The sequence below is a fragment of the Colletotrichum abscissum genome (assembly GCF_030869225.1).
Source record: "Colletotrichum abscissum strain IMI 504890 chromosome Unknown Scaffold_10.1, whole genome shotgun sequence".
NCBI lineage: Eukaryota > Fungi > Ascomycota > Sordariomycetes > Glomerellales > Glomerellaceae > Colletotrichum > Colletotrichum abscissum.
The window spans coordinates 1,001,985-1,024,484 of record NW_026849988.1 but is presented as its reverse complement, the minus strand read 5'-3'; the positions used below and the strand labels follow the sequence as shown (position 1 = coordinate 1,024,484).

The 22,500-nt window shown below is 52.0% G+C and overlaps 6 protein-coding genes across 6 annotated transcripts; 4 read left to right on the top strand and 2 right to left on the bottom strand.

Moving 5' to 3' along the window:
- Positions 1 to 4,097: 4,097 nt before the first annotated feature.
- Positions 4,098 to 4,968, top strand: CABS01_05267 (UTP-glucose-1-phosphate uridylyltransferase; the record flags this gene model as incomplete). Its single annotated transcript, XM_060538637.1, has 4 exons — positions 4,098 to 4,214; positions 4,381 to 4,611; positions 4,731 to 4,826; positions 4,888 to 4,968. 4 exons carry the CDS (start codon positions 4,098 to 4,100, stop codon positions 4,966 to 4,968), a joined length of 525 nt encoding a protein of 174 aa, XP_060405809.1.
- Positions 4,969 to 7,363: 2,395 nt separating this feature from the next.
- CABS01_05266 (uncharacterized protein) lies at positions 7,364 to 8,158 on the top strand (the record flags this gene model as incomplete). Its single annotated transcript, XM_060538636.1, has 2 exons — positions 7,364 to 7,912; positions 8,015 to 8,158. The coding sequence occupies 2 exons, from the start codon at positions 7,364 to 7,366 to the stop codon at positions 8,156 to 8,158; spliced, it is 693 nt and encodes a 230-aa protein (XP_060405808.1).
- A 203-nt stretch (positions 8,159 to 8,361) lies between these two features.
- Positions 8,362 to 9,357, bottom strand: CABS01_05265 (FolB domain-containing protein; the record flags this gene model as incomplete). The annotated part of the gene is made up of 2 exons (XM_060538635.1): positions 8,362 to 8,592; positions 8,677 to 9,357. The coding sequence occupies 2 exons, from the start codon at positions 9,355 to 9,357 to the stop codon at positions 8,362 to 8,364; spliced, it is 912 nt and encodes a 303-aa protein (XP_060405807.1).
- A 466-nt stretch (positions 9,358 to 9,823) lies between these two features.
- Positions 9,824 to 12,787, bottom strand: CABS01_05264 (peptidase family M1; the record flags this gene model as incomplete). Its single annotated transcript, XM_060538634.1, has 3 exons — positions 9,824 to 10,282; positions 10,337 to 12,632; positions 12,705 to 12,787. 3 exons carry the CDS (start codon positions 12,785 to 12,787, stop codon positions 9,824 to 9,826), a joined length of 2,838 nt encoding a protein of 945 aa, XP_060405806.1.
- Positions 12,788 to 15,536: 2,749 nt separating this feature from the next.
- CABS01_05263 (phosphopyruvate hydratase) lies at positions 15,537 to 17,052 on the top strand (the record flags this gene model as incomplete). The annotated part of the gene is made up of 4 exons (XM_060538633.1): positions 15,537 to 15,660; positions 15,740 to 16,085; positions 16,141 to 16,191; positions 16,257 to 17,052. 4 exons carry the CDS (start codon positions 15,537 to 15,539, stop codon positions 17,050 to 17,052), a joined length of 1,317 nt encoding a protein of 438 aa, XP_060405805.1.
- Positions 17,053 to 18,911: 1,859 nt separating this feature from the next.
- CABS01_05262 (nonselective cation channel) lies at positions 18,912 to 22,058 on the top strand (the record flags this gene model as incomplete). The annotated part of the gene is made up of 7 exons (XM_060538632.1): positions 18,912 to 19,200; positions 19,312 to 19,648; positions 19,705 to 20,019; positions 20,073 to 20,390; positions 20,444 to 20,451; positions 20,593 to 21,366; positions 21,754 to 22,058. 7 exons carry the CDS (start codon positions 18,912 to 18,914, stop codon positions 22,056 to 22,058), a joined length of 2,346 nt encoding a protein of 781 aa, XP_060405804.1.
- Positions 22,059 to 22,500: the final 442 nt, after the last annotated feature.

The following is a 22,500-nucleotide window of genomic DNA, read 5'->3' as shown; positions in this document are numbered from 1 at the left end:
TTTGCTACGGTATATTTAAAAATACTACCCTTACCGCTTTTTTTAGTATATTATCGAAGTCCGTAATAATTATTTTTAGCTACGGAATTTCTCTTTTTTTATATACTAATTTTAACTAGCTTAGTACTTATTCGAACGTTTTTGCGTCTTTACTTAATACGAAGTAAAAGGCCGCGTTAAATATAGTATAGATAGAAGTCGTATTATTAATTTAAAAGAGTAGTATATTAAAGTAGTTAACTTATACTCTTAGTAAGTCTTAATAACTTTTAACTATATAATTACTAACTTTATAAGTATTATCTATTATAAGCAATTTAGGATTCCTTTTTTATATCTTAAAGTACTATATATATATCTAAAATACGCTATCGATCTTTCCCATCGTTAGGCTATAGTAAATTATTAAAAATACTATATCGTCGTTCGCATTAAGCTCTTATAAAAAGATTTATATTAAAGAGAGCGGGCTATACTTATCCCGCTATAGCTTTTACTAAGTATTCTTAACGTCGCGCTATTTAACGAGTATACTTATAGAATTACGAATTTAGGTAGTAATATAAATAAAAATAAGTTTTCTAATTACTAATAATAACTTTACTCGTATACTAACTACCTTAGTACTAAGCTCTTATTAACTTAGCTCGCGGAAGACCCGGCTCAATAAGTACAATTCCGTTATTAGCGATTCGTAGTTATACTTATTATATATTATACTTACCCTATACCTATCCTATAGGTTAGGGTATTAGTATATACGAGCCCTTTACAGGTAGCCCGTTTTTAACGTTGTTATTTGCTACTACTTAGTTACTAACGGCCGCGGTTAACTACTACGCTTATATACGAGATCTAAGCATAATAAGGAGCCGTTTTGCTACTTTCTTAACTTTAGCTTATTTACCCTATAGCTAAGGTCTTATTAATATAGCCGAACCCTTGCGAAGAGGTCGTTAATCGAATTATCTATTAGATTTATTAATAGAAGCTTAAGGGAAATATAGAAAGGTAGAAATTAGGTAGTTAAATCTATATAAAATTATCCTAATATAGTTAATAGAAAAGTACTATAATAATTATATAATTACGTTACCTAGGCTAATATGCGAGTAACCTAGCTGCTAGAGTTAGCTAGAACTAATTGGTATGGTAGCTACCTACTTCGCCCACTATTTCCCTGAACGAGCCTAGTATGGGTGCGGGATAGCCTTCGTGTGGGTGCGGAATAGCCGTCCTCCTTTGAGCCGGTTGGGAACTGACTAAAACGAGAAGCCAAGTGGGAATTGGCCCGCCCGGGGCGCAGATGCCGGCATTCAGGGGTTGTGTGTTTTATTTTCGGTTCAACGAACATTATCAGAAACCCGATGGTTGGATCATTTGGGAATTTGAAGAGCGATTATTCGGGAAAGATTCCGAAGAAGGCCGGCTTGGCTACAAAATCGGCTCCGGTTGTGACGAAGACTGGGGACCAGAAGGTAAATGGCACGGCGATTCTTGTTTGATACTGAGGCGGAAAGCCGGCTGCTTGAAGAAAAGGGCGCCGAGTTGAGCACTTTTGGTCCCGATCAATTTAGCGAAGTCGGGAAGTTCAGGGTGGTGGCAACTCCTATTGTTGAGCGATGGGCGATGAGGTGTGTGAAGCGTAGGCGAGTCCGGCCATTGAGCGTTCAGCTCGGCCGACTATCTTTGACGAATAGCGCCATTGATGGAGGGACGTCGGCGAGAAAAGGCGGACACCGCACCGCTTGGTCCTCCTTTGAGATGGGCTCTCAGCCTTGCTCGGTTTTCAAACAAAAAACATGAAAGAAGGTGCGCGTCAAAGTCTTTGTGACCACGAGTAGGTCCGACGAACTTGGAAGCTATTGCAATGCGAGCAGCACACCGTAACGTTTCCCCAGGTGGGGGGCGGGTTCTCTGAGGTAAAGTAGGTGAAGAAATGGGTACATCAGGTGTCGTGTCCCGCCTTATTGCAGACAAGGACTCCGCAAAGTGGTTGGGATTTTAGGGGGAATATGGTTGGAAGTACAGTGGGAGGGCAGGTCCAGCTCATCTTACAGCTGGCGAGGATGTTGGTTGGTGGGGGTGTGATATTTCAGGATATCCATTCAAGACGAGCGACTTTGTCGCGGAGACGGTTTGACTCCGCAGTGAATGGAGACTCGCACCTTTTTTAGTGCATGCATCGCCGGGAGGTACTTGTTCGGACGGCTGTTCCGTGAAGCAGCGTGTGGGCGGCCGTGGCCGCGGACTGTTGCTGGAACTTGAGATGAGGTTGGAGGTGGTGAATGGGGACTCCGAAGGACAGAACTTCATTTCTGCCCGGACGGAAGACGTTGACGGTTGACCAGCATCGTGGCTCAGATACTGCTCCTGTATGTCTGAGCATTGGCCTTCCCGGTGTCGTCTCTGGCTTTTCCTGGAGTATGTAGATTGGATGAAGTGGGATGGTTGGTCGCAGCGCCTTGCAGATTTGGCCGTTATCCGCACCCTTTGATGATCTGCATCTCCGTATCTGTTTGTGTACCCCCGATTCTTGATAAAAACAACGACGTGCTTCCGGAGACTGCTGTTGTTGATTTTTTTTCTCGCTCTCTCCGCGCCTCCTTCTTTGCCACTTATGCGAGCCAGCTACAGCTGCAGCCGCCGCTTCTCTCGTTTAGGCGTCACTAGTCTGAAGCGCCACAGGGGTGCTGAGAAAGCCGTGGCCAGGCCAAAGGTCAGTGGGTTGCAGTCGAGGAAAGGTGGACTGGAATGGCTTGGGTGGGCGATATCAGGAACAGAGCATTAGCTTCGGGGACTGGTTAGGTGGGTTGGGAAATGTTTTGGGTCTCGAAGCTTGCTTTGATTGTTCTCCTGTCTGTCCTCATATCGGAGACGAGTACGAGCAAACGAGCATTGAGTCAGAAGGAAAAGAGGAGAAAGAAAAAAAGACAATGCCCATGTGACTAGAAGGCGTGCTGTGCTGTGTGGTGAATGATGTACAGATATCGCGAAATAAAAACAAGCCAGCACAAGTTGAGGTGTGAAGGCAAGGTGGGATGAGGTACATAAGGTAGTACTCCGTAAGGTACCTTAAGGTAAGGTAGGTAGGTAGTGGAGGGGTGGAAGGCACAAAGTACGTACCTACTTCGTATATGGCATCGGGTTCGAGAAGGAGGTGAGGAAGGAACCTGGAAGGCAAGGTTATTGACGGTGACTGCCCATCTCAGCACCCAGCATTTCGACCTCAGGTGTGTCGACCATTGGGTGTCTCCAGTGACAGGCGCCCCTCCCCGTGCGTGGCTGTCTCCTCCTCGAACGGGGGGAACGAGATAAAATGAAAATTGGCAAATGCGAATCGACTGGGTTCCCACAGTGATATCACCGCTATAAAGCCAAATGCCCGGCCGCCTCCTGCCTGTCTCTGATTCCTTTTGACGGCTCTCCTTTTTTTATATATTCTATTCCTCTTCCTCCCCTCTCCATCCCAACTAGATTCTCGACCACATTCGCTCGTTGCTGTTGCTATTACTGTAAGTACCTCACCTGGACTCCCATCCCCAATTGCCCGCCACCTGCTTCCCCTCCAACCCTTCTTCACCCCAAGGTACCGCCGATCACCGCAACCGCACTCTATCTGCTCCAACCAAGCAGATTGCAGTTCTGATCTTGCTTCCGAAGCACCTCACTTTGCCTCTCTCTACCAATTTCGCCATCTTGGTACCTCCCCCGCCCTTCCCCCCAGCTCTCGTTCACGGCGGGAGTACCTTGCTTTCCCTCCGCCGACCTGCCTCATTCCGCACCTTGCTTTATTTTTCCTCTCCCATATCACATGGAGAAGCTCACAAATTACGTCAGGCTACACAGAACACTTTGAGCTACCAGCAATCTTTTTCGCCGCAAATCCTACGGCGAATCCCCTGTCAATGTAGGCACTACCCCGCCGTCCTCGAAATCACCGCTTGTTTTTCCCTCTCCTTTTCCACACCGTCCCTTCTACACCTACAAAAAAATTACGATAGACTACAATTTCGCTCTTTGCTTCGGTACAATCCATTGACATTTTCTCAGCATATTCAGCTTCACACCGCGAATCGCGTCAAATATCCTTCACAATGGCTCAAGCGATCAAGAGCGCTCTTCCCACCCACCTCAAGTCCCCCCTCGGCGGCCAGGGCAAGAGCGATGAGGAGTTCAGCTCCCGTCACCACGGCAAGACGAGATCCCACATGGTACATACTCTATCCACCCTTTTCTTTCAGTGCACCTTTGAGCGAGGCATGTCGAGTACCGCGACCGGTGCCTGCTTTGTCCCGAGACAGACAGAACACGGCCTTGTGCAGTTCAAGAACCGCCATACCTGCTAGCTTGTGTCACTTCTTCCATGTCGAATACCAGAGATGTCGTACGACGCTTGGCTACTTGCTTTACCTCGACGGCCGCGGCTGGGCCAGTCCCAAACGGCACGGTACAGCATCGTCAATGCGTGAGACGCCAAATACCTCCAAAGACATTTGCTGGCTTGACATGGCTGAAGGAGACAACCTGGGCGGTACGGTGTGCGCTGTTCTCTCCCCGGCAACAAGCTCTACGATGCCTGTCAGGGGTAGCAGCAAGCTGGCCACATTGGTCGCAGGGCCCCGCAGCGGATCACTCGACGATAGCTTCAAAGCATTCCCCACTTTGAGAAGCTTCCATTGCAGGACTTAGTCCCTTCTTCGTGAATGCGCGGCTGACTTCAAGTCCAGGCTTTCGAGAACACTTCCACCAGCGTTGCTGCTGCCCAGATGCGCAATGCCCTCACCCAGCTTTCTGAGACCGTCACCGACCCCGAGCAGAAGAAGGTAAGCAAAAAAATCCACCCCAACTGTAATCTTGGGAACACGAGTTCTAATCATCTTCCAGCTGTTCGAGACGGAGATGGACAACTTCTTCGCCCTCTTCCGTCGCTACCTGAACGACAAGGCCAAGGGCAACGCCGTGTAAGTGTACAACAGGAACCTGCGATACAAATAGCCTTCCAGCTAACAGTGTGATAGCGACTGGGACCGTATTGCTCCCCCCGCCCAGGGCCAGGTTGTTGACTACGAGGACCTCGCCAACTCCGAGTCCGTTCAGTTCCTCAACAAGCTTGCCGTCCTGAAGCTCAACGGTGGTCTCGGTACCTCCATGGGCTGTGTCGGCCCCAAGTCAGTCATCGAGGTCCGTGACGGCATGTCCTTCCTCGACCTGTCTGTCCGCCAGATCGAGTACCTCAACCGCACTTACGATGTCAACGTGCCCTTCATCCTCATGAACTCATTCAACACCGATGAGGACACCGCTTCCATCATCAAGAAGTACGAGGGCCACAACGTCGACATCCTCACCTTCAACCAGTCCAGATACCCCAGAATCCTGAAGGACTCTCTCCTTCCCGTCCCTAAGAAGACCGACTCTTCTATTAACGACTGGTACCCCCCTGGTCACGGTGACGTTTTCGAGTCGCTTTACAACTCTGGTATTCTCGACAAGCTCATTGAGCGCGGTATTGAGGTTGTCTTCCTGTCCAACGTTGATAACTTGGGTGCCGTTGTCGATCTCCGTATCCTCCAGCACATGGTTGAGACTGAGTCTGAGTACATCATGGAGTTGACCAACAAGACCAAGGCCGACGTTAAGGGTGGTACCATCATCGACTACGAGGGATCCGTCCGTCTTCTCGAGATCGCCCAGGTCCCCAAGGAGCACGTCAACGAGTTCAAGTCCATTAAGAAGTTCAAGTACTTCAACACCAACAACATCTGGCTGAACCTCAAGGCCATTAAGCGCGTCGTCGAGAACGATGAGCTCGAGATGGAGATCATTCCCAACGGAAAGACCATCCCTGGTGACAAGAAGGGCGAGTCTGACATCTCCATCATCCAGCTGGAGACCGCTGTCGGTGCTGCCATCCGTCACTTCAAGAACGCCCACGGTGTCAACGTTCCCCGTCGTCGCTTCTTGCCCGTCAAGACCTGCTCTGACCTGATGCTCGTCAAGTCTGATCTCTACACCGTCAAGCACGGCCAGCTCCAAATGAGCTCCAGCCGCTTCGGTGACGCTCCTCTCATCAAGTTGGGTAGCGACTTCAAGAAGGTCTCTGACTTCCAGAAGCACATCCCCTCTATCCCTAAGATCATCGAGTTGGACCACCTTACCATCACTGGTGCCGTCAACCTCGGCCGTGGCGTCACACTCAAGGGTACCGTCATCATTGTTGCGACGGAAGGCAGCACTATTGATGTGCCTCCTGGATCCATCCTCGAGAACGTCGTTGTGCAGGGTAGCTTGCGCCTGCTTGAGCACTAAGTGGCTTTTTTTGCAGGTTTTGTATTTTGAGCACATTCCAGTCAGATGTCACGATGCATTGAGAATCATCACAAGAGGACAATCTGGAGGCGAGATGGAACAGTAGAGAGAAACCAATGATCATTCCCCCCAAAAAGGCGGCGTCTGCATAAGGTATCTGTGGCAGCGGCAGAACAAACTCAATAGTATTTTATTAAGGCACCTCAAACCATGCGTGTGCATTTCGTTGACCTCCACTTGCACTTGCATTGGCTATGTCCCCGTCTGAACCCTGTGGATTGCCGTGGATTTTGGCATGGTCCATCGAGGACCGTTTGTGTGTAACGTCTGCGGTCTGCCGGTAGCTTGGACCTGCATTTCCGTGTGGAGTGGTCCAGAACCGACTAGCAACGAGTAGCGGTGAGACAAAGAAAAAGAAATCTGAAAAGGCAACATGAGAAGCACAACAAAAACAAAAATTGAAGTGCACAATGCGCGCGGTTACATGCCTGTCCTTACTCCGGACACCACAGCGGGCGGGCGCAATCCGGGGGGTAAGGTAGGGGAGGGGGGGTCTCGACGTGGGATGCTGCCGCCGGATGCATGGTTTTGGTGGGCTGCCGGTTTCCGACTGATAGTCTACGCCTCCATGCATTTCTTTCTTGCTTCATGGAATAGCAGCAACATTTTGCATTTTGTAGGCAAGAACGGGTTCACCGAAAGCAAGATTTGTTAGGTTTTTGATGCGGGCATATTGGCACTCCGTTTTACGGGCAACAAGAGGCTAAATAGTGCGGGCCACCCCCCTATATGGTAAAGAGGTCTTATTCGCCGTCTTGTCCTTTGACAACCGTGGACAGCCCTGCAAGCGTCCAGATCGCCGTTCTCTCTTAGCTTCGTGGACTACTTCCCCTTTCTCGGTGACAACGACATCCATCCTCTTTTTGCATTGAATACGAGATACACCACCTTGAAGTTACTCGACAGAACCCCTGACCTTGTCAATTGAGCCAGAAAAACACCTCCCACAACCAAACCACAAACCACAAACAACACACAACACACGGAAATCATGGGCAGCCTCTCCGGCCCGGCAGCCACGGCGCTGCCGTACTGGCAAGTCAACGTCCCCACGGACCGCCGCACAGACGAGTGCCCGGAGGGCCTCCGCAACCTCTCGGCCAAGGACGTCGGGATCCTGAGCACGCCCGACGCGGCCTACAACCGGCAGACGTGGACGGAAGTCCGGCGGCTCGTCGAGACGAACCGTCTGGATCTGTTCCAGCGGGTGCCGAGCGAGCTGAGGCGGTACCGCTTGTTTATTCACCACCTGATCAAGGAGCATGGGAGTGTGATGAACTTTGTGCTGAGGCAGCGGCTTGGATGGGAGGAGCCGTTGAGGGCTACTGAGGGTAAGAGGCCGTTTGAGGCAGAGGGGGATTATAGGATTTTGTATAATGATTGGCCGTATGGAATTGATGGGCGGATTGTACATCTTGTTGTTTGGACAAAGTTTGAGCTAGAGGAGAATCCGGCTACGGGGGATTTGACAGAGAAAGCGAGGGAGGAGATTGATCGATTTGTGGAGGGGACGTTTCGGGCGAGAACGGAGCCTGATACTGTGAGTTTTCATCCTCTCTTCTCCTCTGTCATGATTTGGCGGTGCCCATCTTCAGAACGGACCTGCAATATGGACTTGAGTGAAGCTGACGATGATGACTAGGTCATTTGGTTCAAGAACTGGCGGAGTCTCAAGTCCATTCACGCGGTTGAGCATTTCCACGTCATGCTCTTTGACCCGGATCCCGCGTTCATTCGGGAGATTACCAATGGAGATGTGCCCCAATGTGACAAGTTTGAGGCATGAGTAGTAGGAAACTCGACAGGCCTACGGATCGGTGAAGGGGGGAGTTTGGGTGAGATTTCATGACGGCAAATGGCACAAATCAAGGGGGAGAGATGGCACGATAGCGAAAACTTTGTGAGCTCTCTCACCATCAACATCGGTATAGCGAACAATGTTAGACTTAAGTTGATGTGGTTCTTTCTTTACGAAAACGATGGATTTGACTATGGCCTTGCCTGAGGCGGTTCTCTGTACTCCACACACGAGGCCGCGGCCATGGTGATGGCAGTCGGCTTCTCCATGACGACCTTGATAGTCCAGTCTGCTGGATTGTTGAGAGGCTCATGAATATCTGATCGTTCTTGGTAGCACCGCCTGATCCCCGTAGTGATAGCGGGACCGAGGGCTTCAAGCGTCTCAAAGGAAGAGTCGCCCAGAATCTTTTGGTACCACGACTTGAGTCAGCAATGATCCATATATATGTAGACGGAGTGAAGAACTATCAAGACGGCGAATAAGAGGAAGAAGAAGTCACAAACCTTTACAACGAAAGACTCGATCTCGACGTAATTATCCGCCCTTCCAATGTAGCCCTCGATCTCGATACTGACCACGACAACCTGCCTCGCTAGTCTCTCGTTGTCATTGACTCCAATGAGCGTAGGCACGCGCAGCTCGTTGATGCGTAGACTTGAGCTGTACACCGCCCATACCTGGGTACCATTATGGAAGCCATGGGCCAAGGAGTAAGACCGGCTCACGCTACTACCGAGCAGCGATGCCTTTGGTAGGGCGAGGGAGATATCCAGGTAGCGAATTCTGGGCAGCTTGTCCTTCAGGAATGCCGGCTCCGTGAGACCATCAGCCTCAGACCCGAAGATGTGGTACCCAGTCAACGCGTTCCAGATCATCTGCATGGCGTTTTCCAGGCTTAAATCGTCCTCGTAGCGGTTCACGTTGTCCAGTATGCGGAGAAGCGCCTTGGCCAAGAGGCCATAGTGCACCGTGTCATCGCTGACCTTGTCCGCGAGTGAAGCGGCCTCAAAGGGCTCTGACATTGACAGCTCGGCGGAGACAACTACTGGCTGCGTCTTGCCCCCGCGGCCCCAGGCGTCGGTGCCGGCTTTGATCGTGCTATGAAGGTCGCGGACCCGGACCACCGCAAAAGGCTCGCCGGCCTCGGCGCGGACCTGCCACGACGAAACTCGTTTCGACTCCATGTGAGCAATGGTGCAATTGATAATCAAACTCAATGAAAATTCGATTTCTTCGAGACCGGCCAAGATACACGGTCGGTTGGGCGGGATGAGGTGAAGGATGAACGTTGGACGGATTGGCGGCAGCTCAAGGTGAACGGGTCTCACAAACTCAGTATGCACTGGCTGAAGAAAGTGCCCTACATGACGACTACCTAAACAATCGCGGGGTCCACCACAACCATAAGATCACCCACATCATATGCGATGCTCTCATGCACATGAAGACAGTAGCAGGTACCAGTTGAATAGTTTTAAATGAAGGGCTCGACAAGCGGAGATGTTCTCTTTTTTGTCCATTTTTATTACAATGCGTTATTTGTTTGAATCTTCCTGCCGAACCCAGCAATATACTGCCCCCCTCATCCATCCAGGATGGAATGGCAGGCATTTATGCTACGTTGGCAATCGCCCTCATCAAGATATACACCTAAAGATTCAACCACTTGCGCAGATCCTCAGTATCACGGGAAGTCCATGCGATCTTGGCCTTGACCGAGTCGGTGGACTGCGACAAAGCACGCACGAAACCCTTCTTCTCCTTCTCCGCGAAGAACTTGTCGAGCTTATCCAGCTGTTCTTGCTTGGTAAGCCCGCTTGTGCAGTAGCTCACAATGCTGCCAATCATGGAAGATTGAGCAGGGAACTTGGTGTAGATCTCCTCCCATCTCGTTTGCAGCCAGTCAAACAGGGCCTCGATGCCGCCCTTGCTCGACCGCAGACTGCCGATCGGAATGTAAATATCTTGGTCACGAACCTCGCCGCTCAGCAAAAGATCCAGTGTGCGTTGGCGGAGCTTGGGGTCGCGGGATTGGCCAAGGGTTCGGAGAGCGCTGTTGCGCTCGTCGGCGGTCTCAGCGGTCTTGTAGTACTTGTACACGGCGTCATACTGTGATTTTAGTTAATGGCTTGCTTCAATGACATCTTGAAGGAACAGGCATACCTCTTTCTCGCCGCCAAACTTAAGAACAATTGAAAAGACGGAGCTTCGGATGTTGGGGTGAATCGCCGTCTTATCTCCAGCCGCGAACTTCTCGAACATGGCCCGAGCAGCAGCAACAACCTTCTCGTCACCAGACATACCGGCCGCACTAAAAGTGAGAGCCTTGTACTGTTGCTCAACGTGGCCATCGTTGCTCGAAAACTCCCATCCTAGCTTGTGTGCGATACTGCTGACAATTTCCCGCTGGAACTCGGTGAGCTTGTCAACGACAGCGTCATCCTCGATCCAGGCCATCTTGATTGAGCCCAGACGAGTGAGGATCTGGTCCCACACCAGGTACTCGGCCTCGCCTCCCTGGCTAAGAGCCTTGAACAGACTCAAAAGAGACGAGGTCTTCTGGTAGCCAGAGGTTGCGAGAGCAGCCGTATCAGCCACAATACCAACTCTGTCCTGGACGGAAAGGAGTTCCGCGGCGTTTCCAAGCTTCTCCAGACGATCAATAGCGTACTTGGTACGGTAGAATCCCGTAGAATCGGCGTTGATCTTGAAGAACTCGGCATCGTCAATCTCGAATTTGGTGTCACGAGTAGTGAGCATCAAGTCCTTGTCGACACCCCCCTTCGTACGGACGTTCAAAGAGATGGGGTAGAGAACCTTGTCTTCATCGGGCTTTACGTCTCCTGTGGTCAGGAAGCGATGCTGCTCCACGCTAATTGACTTGCCTGACTCGGTGACAGAGACGACGGGGTATCCCACGTTCTGGGTCCAAATGTTCATGATGGAGCCAACGTCCTTGCCGCTAGCCTCGCTCAAGGCTTGCCACAGGTCATTCGTAGTGGCATTGCCCCAAGCGTGACGCTTAAGGTACTTGCGGACACCCTCCATGAATACATCCTCTCCAAGGAATGCCGAAAGCATGTGGACAACACAAGAGCCCTTCGCGTAGCTGATACTATCGAAGATCTCGTTGATCTCCTCGGCCTTGTGGATGGGGACCTCGATAGGGTGACTGCTCCTGAGTCCGTCGAGACCCAATGCTGCCTGAAGATCTTCCCTGACGAAAGACTCCTTGAGCTTCCACTCGGGGAAGAAGGCGTTCATGGAATAGCGAGACGCAAACTCGGCGAAGCCCTCGTTGAGCCACAGAGCGTGCCACCAGTCCGGAGACACAATGTTTCCGAACCACTGGTGAGCAATCTCGTGAGTGATGACTGTCGAAACTCGCTCCTTGGCTGCGGCACCACTGGTCTTGTCGTCAAACAAGACTTCAACAGTACGGTAGGTGACCAGACCCCAGTTTTCCATAGCGCCAGCGGCGAAATCGGGAATGGCAACCTGGTCAAGCTTAGGCAGAGGGTAAGGAAGACCAAAGGCCTTTTCGTAGAACTCCAAGGCCTTGACACCGATATCCAAGGCATAACGGCCTCTCTCGATGTCCTCAGAAGGCGGAGCATACACTCGGATGGGTACTCTGAAGTCGTTGGTCTCAATGTAATTAAGCTCTCCGACGATGAAGGCAACGAGGTAGGTGGACATGACTGGAGACCTGTTGAAGCTGACAGCCTTCTTTCCAGAGGGCAAATCTTTCTCTTCAGCCACATCCATGTTGGAAAGGCAGGTCAGGGCCTTGTCAGCAATCAACGTGACGGTGAACTCGGCCTTGAGTGCTGGCTCATCGAAACAAGGGAAGGCTCTGCGGGCGTCGGTAGGCTCCATCTGGCTGGTGGCCATGATACCCTTGGTGCCATCCGGCTTGTTGTAGTATGAGCGGTAGAAACCCGCCATTTTGTCGTTCAGCTCACCGACGAACTTGATCTCGAGGGTACCCTTGCCGCCTTTGGTGAGCTTCTCCTTGAACTCGAAGCTGTGCCATTGCTTCGACTCGTCGTAGGTGACGACTGGTTCGCCAAGGCTCTTCTCTTGTCCTTCGACAGAGAAGGACAATGAAGTGTTCTTGATCTCGATTTCATGGGTGTTCAAAGAGATAGTGTTGGAGTCCTCCGCCACGTCAAAGTCAATCTTCACCAAGCCATCGAACTTGAGCGTCTCGAAGTTGGGCTCAAGAGTAAGATCGTAGTGGCGCGGGACGACGTTGGTAGGCAGCTGTTCCCGAGGGTAGTTCAGCGTGCCAGCGCCGCCATGCTCTCCGTGTCTGCACATACTTCTCTTGTAGGAGCAGTATCGTGTAGCAGCGACGCGCTGAGGGTTCTGGAGTCGTGAGGTTCGTCGAGGAGGGGTAGCTCGGAGTACTGGCGAACGGGTCGCAAAGGCGTTGTGATTTCGTAGTTGGTAGGGACTGTTGAAGAAGTTAGGTCAATGAGTAACTCAAAGGTGGAAAGTGACCGGATAAGAGTATAGGTGTACTTACATGCGCGTGACTGGTCTTGCCGTCGTGTTGACGATGCGTGGGGTTAGGTTGACCGTTCGTCTTGTTGCGAAACGGAACGCCATTGAGGAGGGGGAGGGGGCCAAAGCCGCAAAGGAACGAAAGCGGTCGGTCTGCTAGGCACCCAAGCTGTCTAAGGAAGGTACATGCAACAGAGACGTGGGGTCCAGCTGAGGGGAAGCTTCCAGTTCTTCTGTGCAAATCAATGCTCCAGTCTCAGAAGTGGAAGGCGCCGACGCAGGCCGCGCAGACCGCTGGCAAAGGTAGAAAACTCTCCCCACATCCCCATGCCTCAGGTCACTTTCTTTCCCTCAGCGCCGCCCGGACCCACACCAAGCCGCTTCCACCCGATACGGCCCACTGCCGTACCCGTGCTTTCCTGGGAGGGCCCGTCGGGTGTGCTGTCCGGGCTAGAAACACGGGATCTGCCTTACTTGCTGCCTTCCGGCCGGCCTTAGAACACGGATTTCAATCGGAGGTCTTGTGGGGGATGTAGCCGTCAATTTCCGGGCGTGAACAATATTGAATCGCAACGATTAAGATCACCACAGTGCATCCCACAAATCCTCCGCAGTCATCATAACTTAGTTATCTGACTAGACACTTCCGCAACTCATTGGAAAAGACAGCAGAAACTATCTTGCAAAGGATGCATGTAGCAACAAAGCAAGACTGAAAACCCCCGACACTTACAATTTAATTCGCAAGTTCTTCTTTGCTGAGCTAGAGGGATGATGTAGCACATCCTCAACTTTCGCCATTGGTTAGATCGATCCCAACATTGCTCCATCTGCACGAGTTGCAGCATTGAGTCCAAACTGTATCAACGGCCTACTTGCCGTGCGATTACAAAAGAACTTCTTTAGCGAAGGGCCAAAAATCTCCTCATGATCAAAGCAGGCCCCGGGAGGCAAGGGGACCTTAGGGACCGGAAGTAATGCTTGAAGAATTGTTTGGTAGCAATGACAACTTGTCACGTGCGCTTTCCGCTAGCTGTAGAGCCTTGCTTCAAGAGCAGGTTGACAAAAGCTGGGAAATTGTTTATCCTACTATGGAAGCCAGCGTCTATATGGGCCAACCGAGAGACTCGAAGAATGCCATATCCCAGTGATGTGCTATGTATGACTTATACTCGGGTGAAAGCGGACAAAGAGCTTGCAGGCACGCGGATGCGCCCAAGGCAAGCCGACTAACATGCTGTCTCCCCGGGCGAGAACCACCTCCCTGGGTCGAAGCCAGACGTCATTTCCACTTGAGCTCCAGACGATTAGGTTAAAATTACTCTAGGCAATATCAGCTGCCTACAGAATGACTTGCCTGCCGACCCTACACTTGTCTTACCCCGGCTTTACTAGACGGGGTGACGGGGTCGGGATCCATGATCGGGAAGAACCGCATTAGCACCTGGCTATTCCGAGCAACATCCTCGGGATAATCCATGGCGTACAGCCTGTCCCAGACCATTTGTGGAGTCAGAATGCCATTGTTTGATCTCAATTGCCAATTAGCAGCTCGTCGTTGGACCGGGGTACCGGGGAAAAGACGTCTTGAAGATCGGGTGTCGGGACTTATAGATTGTCGAAGACGCACTTTGACGCAAGCTCAGTCCCTAGAGTCCACAAGATCCCGATGATGGATGGCTGGAGAGCCGTTGTGCGAGAGACAATGGTTGTGGGCAGCCAATCAGACCACACGAGGATGCCAACGGCCGATGGGCAAGGAATCAAGACATGGCAACGGCCTTTGTTTTGTCCAGGACCGAGGTCAGTGACTGATTAGGGCACCTGGAAAAGACACAGAAAGCCATGGAATTTATGAGGCCGGACTCGGGACTGGGGACGAGGGACGAGAATAGCGAGAACGGCCCAATGAAGAGAGACAAGGGCAGAAACGTGTTCCAGATCCCTCCCAGCTGCTGGCCGCTTTGGCAGGGCAGCGTTTTCATTGCTTGGTTTGTTGAGAGGTGGCCCTCACCAAAGATGCATTTATCGTGGTGAGGCGGTGCTAAGACCAGTACCAAAGATACTTTGAAACGAAGCTGGTTTGTGATATTCTTGGCCGTTTGGAGCTTGGGGACCATGTAGCGCTCTAACAGGGCAGATGCCCCGCCTCGTCTCGAGAAAAAGCGATTGGGCACCCGTCCAAGATACCCCCAATCTTTTGAGCGATCCAATGGCGCCGTGGGCACCTGCCCCGAGCTAAGTTAAGCAACTTATGATACCTTACCGCAGGTACCTCACCTCACGTCAGGACTCAGGACTCCGGTGCAGTAGCAGGGCAGGTGGGGTTGCAAACGAAGGTACCTACCTACCTTACCCTTACCTGAGGAGGGAAACGACCCCTCCAAAACAATCTGCTCCCACCGTGCTCCTGCTGTCCCTCACCCCCGCCTCTGTCGCCATCAACCTCTCTTCCATCACTTCAACCTCATCTTTTTTTCTTCACACGCAAGTAATTGCTGAGGTCTTACTCCGGCTCTATCAATCAAAACTCCACAAGTAAGTTGTCTCATCATACGTTTCCACTCCACTGCACCTGGCGATAGTCTTGGGGAAACACCTGGGAGCTTGCAAGCTGTGTCCGAAGAATCACCCCACCATGCCATCCCACCCTGAGGCAATTCTTGCTGTCCGGTCAAGGAGCGAGCACTTGCAAGCTTAGCAATTTCCCCCAATCGGTCCTATCACATTGTTGACTCACCCACTTGTCTCTTTTCTGCCTTCTGCCAATATAAAGCCTTTCCCTCCCCCCACGACCATCTACTGACCTCTCTCTCCCCTCTTCGTTAGGAACAAATCCATCACACGAGACAACATGGCCATCACCAAGATCCACGCTCGCTACGTCTACGACTCCCGTGGCAACCCCACCGTCGAGGTCGACGTCGTCACCGAGACCGGCCTTCACCGTGCCATCGTCCCCTCCGGTGCTTCCACTGGTACGTCGTCCTCGTCCTCGCATCCTACCCCTGCCGAGAGATAAAAAGTATCGAGAAGCTGATAGAACCCATTGAACAGGCCAGCACGAGGCCTGCGAGCTCCGCGATGGTGACAAGACCAAGTGGGCTGGCAAGGGTGTCACCAAGGCTGTTGAGAACGTCAACTCCGTCATTGCCCCTGCTCTGATCAAGGAGAACCTTGATGTCAAGGACCAGACCAAGGTCGACAAGTTCCTCATCGACCTCGATGGAACCCCCAACAAGACCAAGCTCGGAGCCAACGCCATTCTCGGTGTCTCCCTGGCTGTCGCCAAGGCCGGTGCTGCTGAGAAGGGTGTCCCCCTCTACGCCCACGTCTCCGACTTGGCCGGTACCAAGAAGCCCTACGTCCTTCCCGTTCCCTTCATGAACGTCCTCAACGGAGGGTAAGCGATTCCTTGCTACTACTATCATCCAACATTTGCTCACTCCATGCTACAGTTCCCACGCCGGTGGCCGCCTCGCTTTCCAGGAGTTCATGATTGTTCCTTCGTAAGTTGTCCCACGCATCGAGTCTCCTTTGGCCTGTTCTGTTCCGTCAGCTAACGATTGTGAAGTGCTGCCCCCTCCTTCTCCGAGGCCCTCCGCCAGGGTGCCGAGGTCTACCAGATCCTGAAGAGTCTGGCCAAGAAGAAGTACGGCCAGTCCGCCGGCAACGTCGGTGACGAGGGTGGTGTTGCCCCCGATATCCAGACTGCCGAGGAGGCCCTCGAGCTCATTGCTGAGGCCATTGAGAAGGCCGGATACACTGGCCAGATGAACATCGCCATGGACGTTGCCTCCAGCGAGTTCTACAAGGAGGACGCCAAGAAGTACGACCTCGACTTCAAGAACCCCGACAGCGACCCCACCAAGTGGATCACCTACGAGCAGCTTGCTCAGCAGTACTCTGACCTCGCCAAGAAGTACCCCATTGTCAGCATTGAGGACCCCTTCGCCGAGGACGACTGGGAGGCGTGGAGCTACTTCTACAAGACCCAGGATATCCAGATCGTTGGTGACGACTTGACTGTCACCAACCCCCTGCGCATCAAGAAGGCCATTGAGCTCAAGGCTGCCAACGCCCTTCTCCTCAAGGTCAACCAGATCGGTACCCTCACCGAGTCTATCCAGGCCGCCAAGGACTCCTACGCCGACGGCTGGGGTGTCATGGTTTCTCACCGCTCCGGTGAGACTGAGGATGTCACCATCTCCGACATTGTCGTCGGTATCCGGGCTGGCCAGATCAAGACCGGTGCTCCGGCCCGTTCCGAGCGCCTTGCCAAGCTCAACCAGATCCTCCGCATCGAGGAGGAGCTTGGTGAGAACGCTGTCTACGCCGGTGCCAACTTCCGCAAGTCTGTCAACCTGTAAAGTGGTTTAGCGATTACGAAGATGAGCTTTTGCGTTCCATAGTCTGATGGTAGTATTCTTCCCGGAAGACTCGGTAGGACTGGGGTGAAAAAAATTGATGAGAAACGTCTGGCGTATAGGAAATGCGCAATGGAGGGATGAATGGGAGCATCGATGATGAAATTCGTAGCTTACCGCACTTTATCCTAAAATGAAAAAAGAACAAATATCCCCCAATGTTGAGAGCTTCAGAAGGTGCCTGAGAGGTCACCCATGTTTGATACCGGCGATTAGATCAAAAACTACCTTATTGCAGAAGAGCATCGACCGCCCCGCCGCGAGCGTTGGTGAGCTCCGATATATTAAGATAGCTCCATGAGCCCCGCCAATATTGGCCGCGTGAAAGATAAGGTCCCTGGATGGCACTGTTTAGAGCAACTTTTTGGTAGGCGTCGTCGGCCACGAGTGGCATTATGTAATACAAGTAGCTAAGCTCTGACGCTTGATGCGGCTAGCGCTCTTTTTCCTTTGACCCATCAGATTCAGAAGACGTGGGTGTGGACGTGGAGCTGAACACACGCACACATACACACACCGCTCAGTGCACCGGTACTACACTCAGCTTGTGGCCCAATCACTTGGATTCAGGCTGGATGCTGCAAGGTGTGCCATGCCTGGGCTGAAGAACTGCAGCAAAGAGTAGCCTCGAATTGCCTCGGACGACAAAAGTTGGCAGCCCGAGAAAGGTGAGAGGCACCGTGCACGACTTCAAACTCCCGTCCCCCCTTCCTCAGTACCTAGGAGCTACAAGTTCACAGCCAGCTAGAAGGCTTGCTAGCGCGAGTGCTGGTTTATCTCAGTCTTCTTCACCCATCAATTACGGATCCAGTTGATGTTGCAGCGTACATTGCAGAAGCTTAGGACAAGACAGTTCGGACACAGCCGGGCGTTTGCGCGACGCATGTGTCGTCATTCATGAGACTACACACACCAGACGAAGAAAGAGGAATTCCTGAACAACTGGCGAGCCAGCAATATTGCCGTGTCGCAACCTGGACACCGAGTCAGTGTGTACTACTTTCCTTCTCCTTTGTCCTTCTCTTCTGTAATGGCCTGGCGTATCTCCCCTCGGCTGCTTCTGCGGCTCTCTTCATCACTATACGCAGTATCCCGTACTAGACGCGGCCGATGCTTCACATGCAGCATGCCGCCGCTGCCGCCGCCGCTTCATGAATGCTAGTTCTGGCTTAGAATCACATTCCGCAACATTCCACAACTTGACGCGCGGGCGATGCTTTCTTTGCCTTAGTTACCCCAGACCACCTTGTTGGGCTCAGGCTCGCATTGAAAGCAGATGTGCTTCTACTTTTAGCGTCCCCATGCACCGTGGAGCCAAGAGCCGTGTCGTCCCCTGTCCTACTCCATCCGCATCCTATCTAATATCTACCTTACCGATATCTGCGTCATCTCTGCTATCTGTGAGGCGCCGACATTTGTTGTCTCTTGCGGTCACCCTGCTACCAACTCCCCACCACCACTCTAGCATTTGTTGTTGTTAGTGTTGCACCTTCCTGGCTGTAACTGACTCCCCGGCTATCTAGTATAACAACTTGAGCAGCCCACTCGGATTGTGACAGGCGAGAGCGTGGGGGCAGCCCCTAACTTGCCACTATCCACGTGGGTGTCTCGCGCCGTCTTCTCACCATCACCGCCAGTTTCTTCCGCCAAACATCCCATAGCTCACTTATTACGTACGACTGAGCTCTGTCTACACGTTAAATGTCCTATCGACCCTAGCTCCAGCCATATGTCACATCACCGTCGCCTACGCTACATTCTATACCATCACGAAGGGAAGTTCGATACAGTCCGGCCATACTATGTCGGAGCGCACCCGACGGGCACGCCTCCAGCTTCCGGAAGAACGGCCGCTGCTGCAACGGAACCGTGCCAGTCACACCTCTGAGATTCAAGTTCCTCTCTATGGCTGCATGGTCAATCCTCACAGCCACTTACCAGTATACACGAATATTCACCGTATACGACGAGACATCATCTCCATTGTTGAAGACTATTTGAGTTTGGAACAACTTCGTGATGTGCGTATCAACATCGCCGTCGTCCGCCCACTTGTCGACAAATTGTATGAGCTCGACGACATCTCCATAGGTATGTTCAAAGTCATCCGTCTCTCTCACCTCGATCCTCAATCTCGTAGAAACCGAGATCGATCTCGATTGCGCGGAGTCGTTTTGTTGCAAATAACCTGACTGTCACAAGTGTATTGCCTGCTTGTGAACCGTGCTCAGTTCCTATATGAGCAATCTCACTTGAACAATCGGCAAAATGTCAATTACAGTCGCGCAGCTCTATGCGAGCTGGTGGCAACGCGGATATTGAGGCGCTTTAGCGAGGACAATGAAGGGCCTGATGGTTTAGTGCTGCTAGCACACATCCTGGTCGCCGGCTTTGAGCCCTTTCAGATGGCACCGGCCGGGATTCGTGAGGCAGCCTCGACGGAGTCCTATCGCAGCTACAACCGCATGCTTCCTTCGCTCGAAGTTGCCATCTTGACTGAGAGTAAATACTTCCTCAGTGCTACTCCTTGCCAGAAAGTGTAGGTTCTCGCCTTGCCGATTATAGTTTGGGGCAGACACTAACAACGGTCTCAAGCGTCGATGCCATTTACGAAGGCCGTATTGTCTACACTCCTTCGAGCTTTATGGACATTATTCCAGACCACTACAAACTCAAGCCTATCTCACTCTACAACCCACGCGAAGGGCCACTACTGGACCAATATCGACTGCTTGTGCCTCGTACCAGAAACATTCTCGAGGTTTTCCAGTTCCTGATTCTGCTGGCGCTCTATCTCTTTGTCATGGCCGAGCGAAAGCCTGAGACTTTCACCGTCTTGGAAGGTTGTTTCGCCGTCTATGCCTTCGGGTGGTCTCTCGATCAATTTGCTACTATTTTGGAGCATGGCTGGTAAGAGGACCCAACTCTTGTTACAAACAACAGCGTCACTCACGACAAGACAGGCACGTTTACACCCAGAATCTGTGGTCCTTCCTTGATGTTGGCTTCATTGGCATCTATGTTGTATACGCGGTACTGCGCATCCATGGAGCTCGAGTCGGAGAACTTGTTCCAAAACAACAAGCTCTCGATGTACTTGCGATGGGTGCCCCAGTACTGGTCCCGCGTCTTGCCTTCAACTTACTATCGGATAATCTGGTGTTTCTCTCCTTGCGGTCCATGATGTCGGACTTTGTCCTTCTCACGTTCTTGTCGGCATGGTGTTTCGGCGGCTTTCTACTGTCGCTTCTGTGGCTTGGTGAAGGTGCACATCCTCCAGTGTAAGTTGCTCCAGGAACTGGCCTACCGTGTACAGCTTCTAATCCAACTGTAGCACTATCAGTAAGTGGATGCTCTGGATCTGGTTTGGACTTGACGGGACGGGCATCAACGAATCGGTAAGAATCCCTTCTTCTTCGCCTATTTTTCTATACGTCAGGCTTAATAGTAATTTCCACTAGGTTCAATTTCACCCCATCTTAGGTCCTGTCCTAATGGTCGCTTTCGCCTTCCTGGGAAACACTTTGTTCCTCACCATCCTCGTCTCGATGCTTTCCAATACATTTAGCACGATCGTTAAGAACGCGACTGCAGAGATAATGTTCCGCAAGGCCGTCTTGACCCTAGAAGGAGTCAAGGGTGATGCCATTTTTGCGTACCAGCCCCCCTTCAACATCCTGGCCGTCTTCGTCCTTATTCCGCTCAAATTCATCCTCACCCCACGATGGTTCCATAAGATACATGTAGCTAGCGTTCGGCTAGTCAACCTTCCGCTACTACTGGTCATCGCGGTGGCAGAACGCAGAATCCTTTGGCCAGCGCCGCAGCCGGAGAAGAAACAGTCTAGCAGCCTTACGCTGTACCCGAGGGTCAAGCAATGGTTCTGGGAGAAGTGGCGCATAACGGCCCACCGCGACATAAGAGCCGTGTTCGACCTACCGCCGCCCGAGTCCGTCGAGGAGGAGATTGCGGTGGACGACGAGCTCACGCACCATCTCATCCGGCGACAATTCACTCGGTCCATTACAAATGATACCATGCGGAAGAAGTCGCCTCTTAGGAGAGATTCGATGTTCCCGGGCGTGTCGTCCAAGTTGCGCGGGTCCTTTACGGGAAGCGAGGACATGCAAGACGTCAGCAGCAGGTTGGATTCTCTCGAGCAAACGTCCCTGAGAATCGAGGCCTTGCTGGCGCGCATGCTGGACGCCGAGGATTACTCTGACCGAGGCTTCGGTACTGGGGAGAGCAGCACCCTTCGTGATGGGGAAGCGCCTCTAACCCAGTCACCGAGTTAGCCACGTAGCTGTAGTGCAAACATTGGCAGACACGGAAGTGCAAAGTTCTGGCGTGTGGTGGTGTTTATATAAGTAGAAAGCAGGCCTAAAAGTATCGAATCAAGTATCTTCAAAGGCAATGCTGCTCATGAGTAAACAAGTAAACAAGTAAACAACACATTGGGATTATCTTGTGCCTGTAATCTGAAGTAGGAAGTAGCATCTACCTAGCCCGCACGTACCATACCACCTTCCCAAACTTCAGCCACACTTCCCTACCTTCATATCGCGGCAATCGAGACCAAGAACAGCATAAACGAGACTTTTCTTCGACGTCATCATCATTGCCATATCATACCCCTCCAAAAAGGAAAGATGTGCGAAGTCTTCATCTACAAGCACGTCAAGTGCAAATGCGTCTGGGGCGAGATCGCCGTGCAATGCGGCCCCGGCATGGGCTACACGACATGCGGACAATTCGGCAGCGGCATCGCGAAGAGGCCTCTGCGGCTCCAAATGGCGGACAAGCGGCCGTGTCCGACGCACGACCTGTACGGGCTTTACGATCGCAACCAGGCGCGGGTGATCAAGAAGATCACGCACGGCATCAAGATCGGGGCGGGGCCGAGTAAGCAGGACGCTGGGATCGAGGTCCCCTGCTGCACTGTCATGTGAAGACGGTGGAAATTTACGGATATCATGAAGGCGCAAAGTACAAAGACGAAAGAGGCACGTGGGAGGGTTGATGTCTGGGTGGATGGAGTTGCCAAGCTGGGTAAGTGAAGCTGGTGACCGGGGGGGAGGCTGAGGCGCAGATGGGTTAGTGCTGGGGCTAACGTGTATTTACCCAGGGCCAAGACGCGATGACGATTCTAGGTGATGGGAGTTGAATGGGCCAGGAAGTTTCTCCTGCGTGGATCGAGTTTGATACCCGAGGAGAGAAGGCAATGGCGGAGGGGAAGCGAGCAAAAGAAGAAAAAGCGAAGTTATGGAAGCTGGGCCGTTGGGGTTTTCGGGGTCGGGGTAGCTCTTCCGAAGTCGACTGACTAGGAGCCTTCTGAAGGGGAACAATCAGCAGTAGCACACGCTGGTATCATCTTACTACGGCTCTGCTGCG